The following is a 1,284-nucleotide window of genomic DNA, read 5'->3' as shown; positions in this document are numbered from 1 at the left end:
TTGGGGTGGGTAAGGAATATAATCCCACTCCATCCCTATTTAGTCGACAGAAAAAAATTCTCTCCACTCTCTTCTCCATTTCTAATCGGGGATTTTCCATCCCATTCATAGACTTCGAGACCGCATGTTAAATAGACATCTCTAATCTAAATAGAACCTTCGAGATAACTTGTGGCTTAAAAATTACATTTTGAAAACCCAAAGAGACTAGATGCACTTTTCTTTTTCAAACTAGGGGAATAAAAGTAAAATTTCCCAAAATGGAACATTCTTAGGTTTGAATAATAGCATGAGAGTTTATGCAGCTGATGAGGTTAACGAGCTCGTAGCTTAATTAGGGTGAATAGAAGAAAACAATCTATATACTTAACATAGATAACTCAATTTTCAAAATTCACAGAAAGTAGATAATAAAGGAGTAACATTTAAAAAAAAAGGAAAAAAAAAAGGGAAAAAGAGGAAAAAGATTCTAAGGAGAGTTAAAATGGAGAAAAGACAGTCTTTAATATGATATTTCATTGAGAAGCCAACAAAACCCATATTGGAAGAGTTGTTTGAGGTTATAAGGCTTAATGACTTGTTTCATCTCCACTCCACATGAGCTTTGCAAGTTGCTCATAAGCTTTTTGGTTGGGATGATATGAATCAAAGAACAAATATTGAGTTGGATCTTCACATAGCTTAAACTCTTTCTTTCCTCTTTTTTCCTCCACAACTGTAAATTCCTCCATATTCACCACTCCCACAACATGCTGTTTTCCACTTCCTTGAAACCTTCATCCACATATATCATTATCAAGTTTTTTCCATATTAATTATCTTCTCAACAGTTAATAATCAAACCTAATAACATAAGACGCAACTCATTGCAACCATCTCTTGTGCAATCCAAAAACACCTAAAATAACTAACCATGGGGAATTTTTTTTAAAAAAACTAAATTATGTTTATTTTATTTTAGTATGTAAGGAAAAGTGAGCATGAAATTAGGTGGACGGCACATAATCATTATAAATTATTTATGAGGTTGTTGGGGTGAGACACTTTTTTTTTTTTTTTTTCTAATTTTTTCAGGAACACATTTTTTGTTTGTTTAGTAAATGTTCTCTATATTTTATTTCTCAAATTTAATCAATATGCTCAAAGTTGGAGCATGATGAATTTTGAGGAACAACATAAGTCGACATTTGTGTTTTTGTATGTTCTGTGTGTAGCCATCTTTCAAGTTCTCAATTAAACCATACAAAGGGAAAGGCATAATATTTTTTGGCTTCTATAAAGTGT

The 1,284-nt window shown here is 31.9% G+C and overlaps 1 protein-coding gene across 1 annotated transcript in view; it reads right to left on the bottom strand.

Annotated features, from left to right (window-relative positions):
• Positions 1 to 419: 419 nt before the first annotated feature.
• Positions 420 to 1,284, bottom strand: part of LOC120089523 (GDSL lipase-like) — a 12,262-nt gene continuing 11,397 nt past the window's right edge. The window contains 4 exon segments of the mRNA XM_039047024.1: positions 420 to 580; positions 582 to 704; positions 706 to 756; positions 758 to 774. Of these exon segments, the coding sequence (XP_038902952.1) occupies positions 503 to 580; positions 582 to 704; positions 706 to 756; positions 758 to 774 (269 nt within the window). The 3' untranslated portion in view covers positions 420 to 502.

The sequence above is a fragment of the Benincasa hispida genome, chromosome 10, assembly GCF_009727055.1.
Source record: "Benincasa hispida cultivar B227 chromosome 10, ASM972705v1, whole genome shotgun sequence".
Classification (NCBI taxonomy): domain Eukaryota; kingdom Viridiplantae; phylum Streptophyta; class Magnoliopsida; order Cucurbitales; family Cucurbitaceae; genus Benincasa; species Benincasa hispida.
The sequence above is the reverse complement of the archived record's forward strand: the minus strand, read 5'-3'. Positions and strand labels throughout refer to the sequence as shown.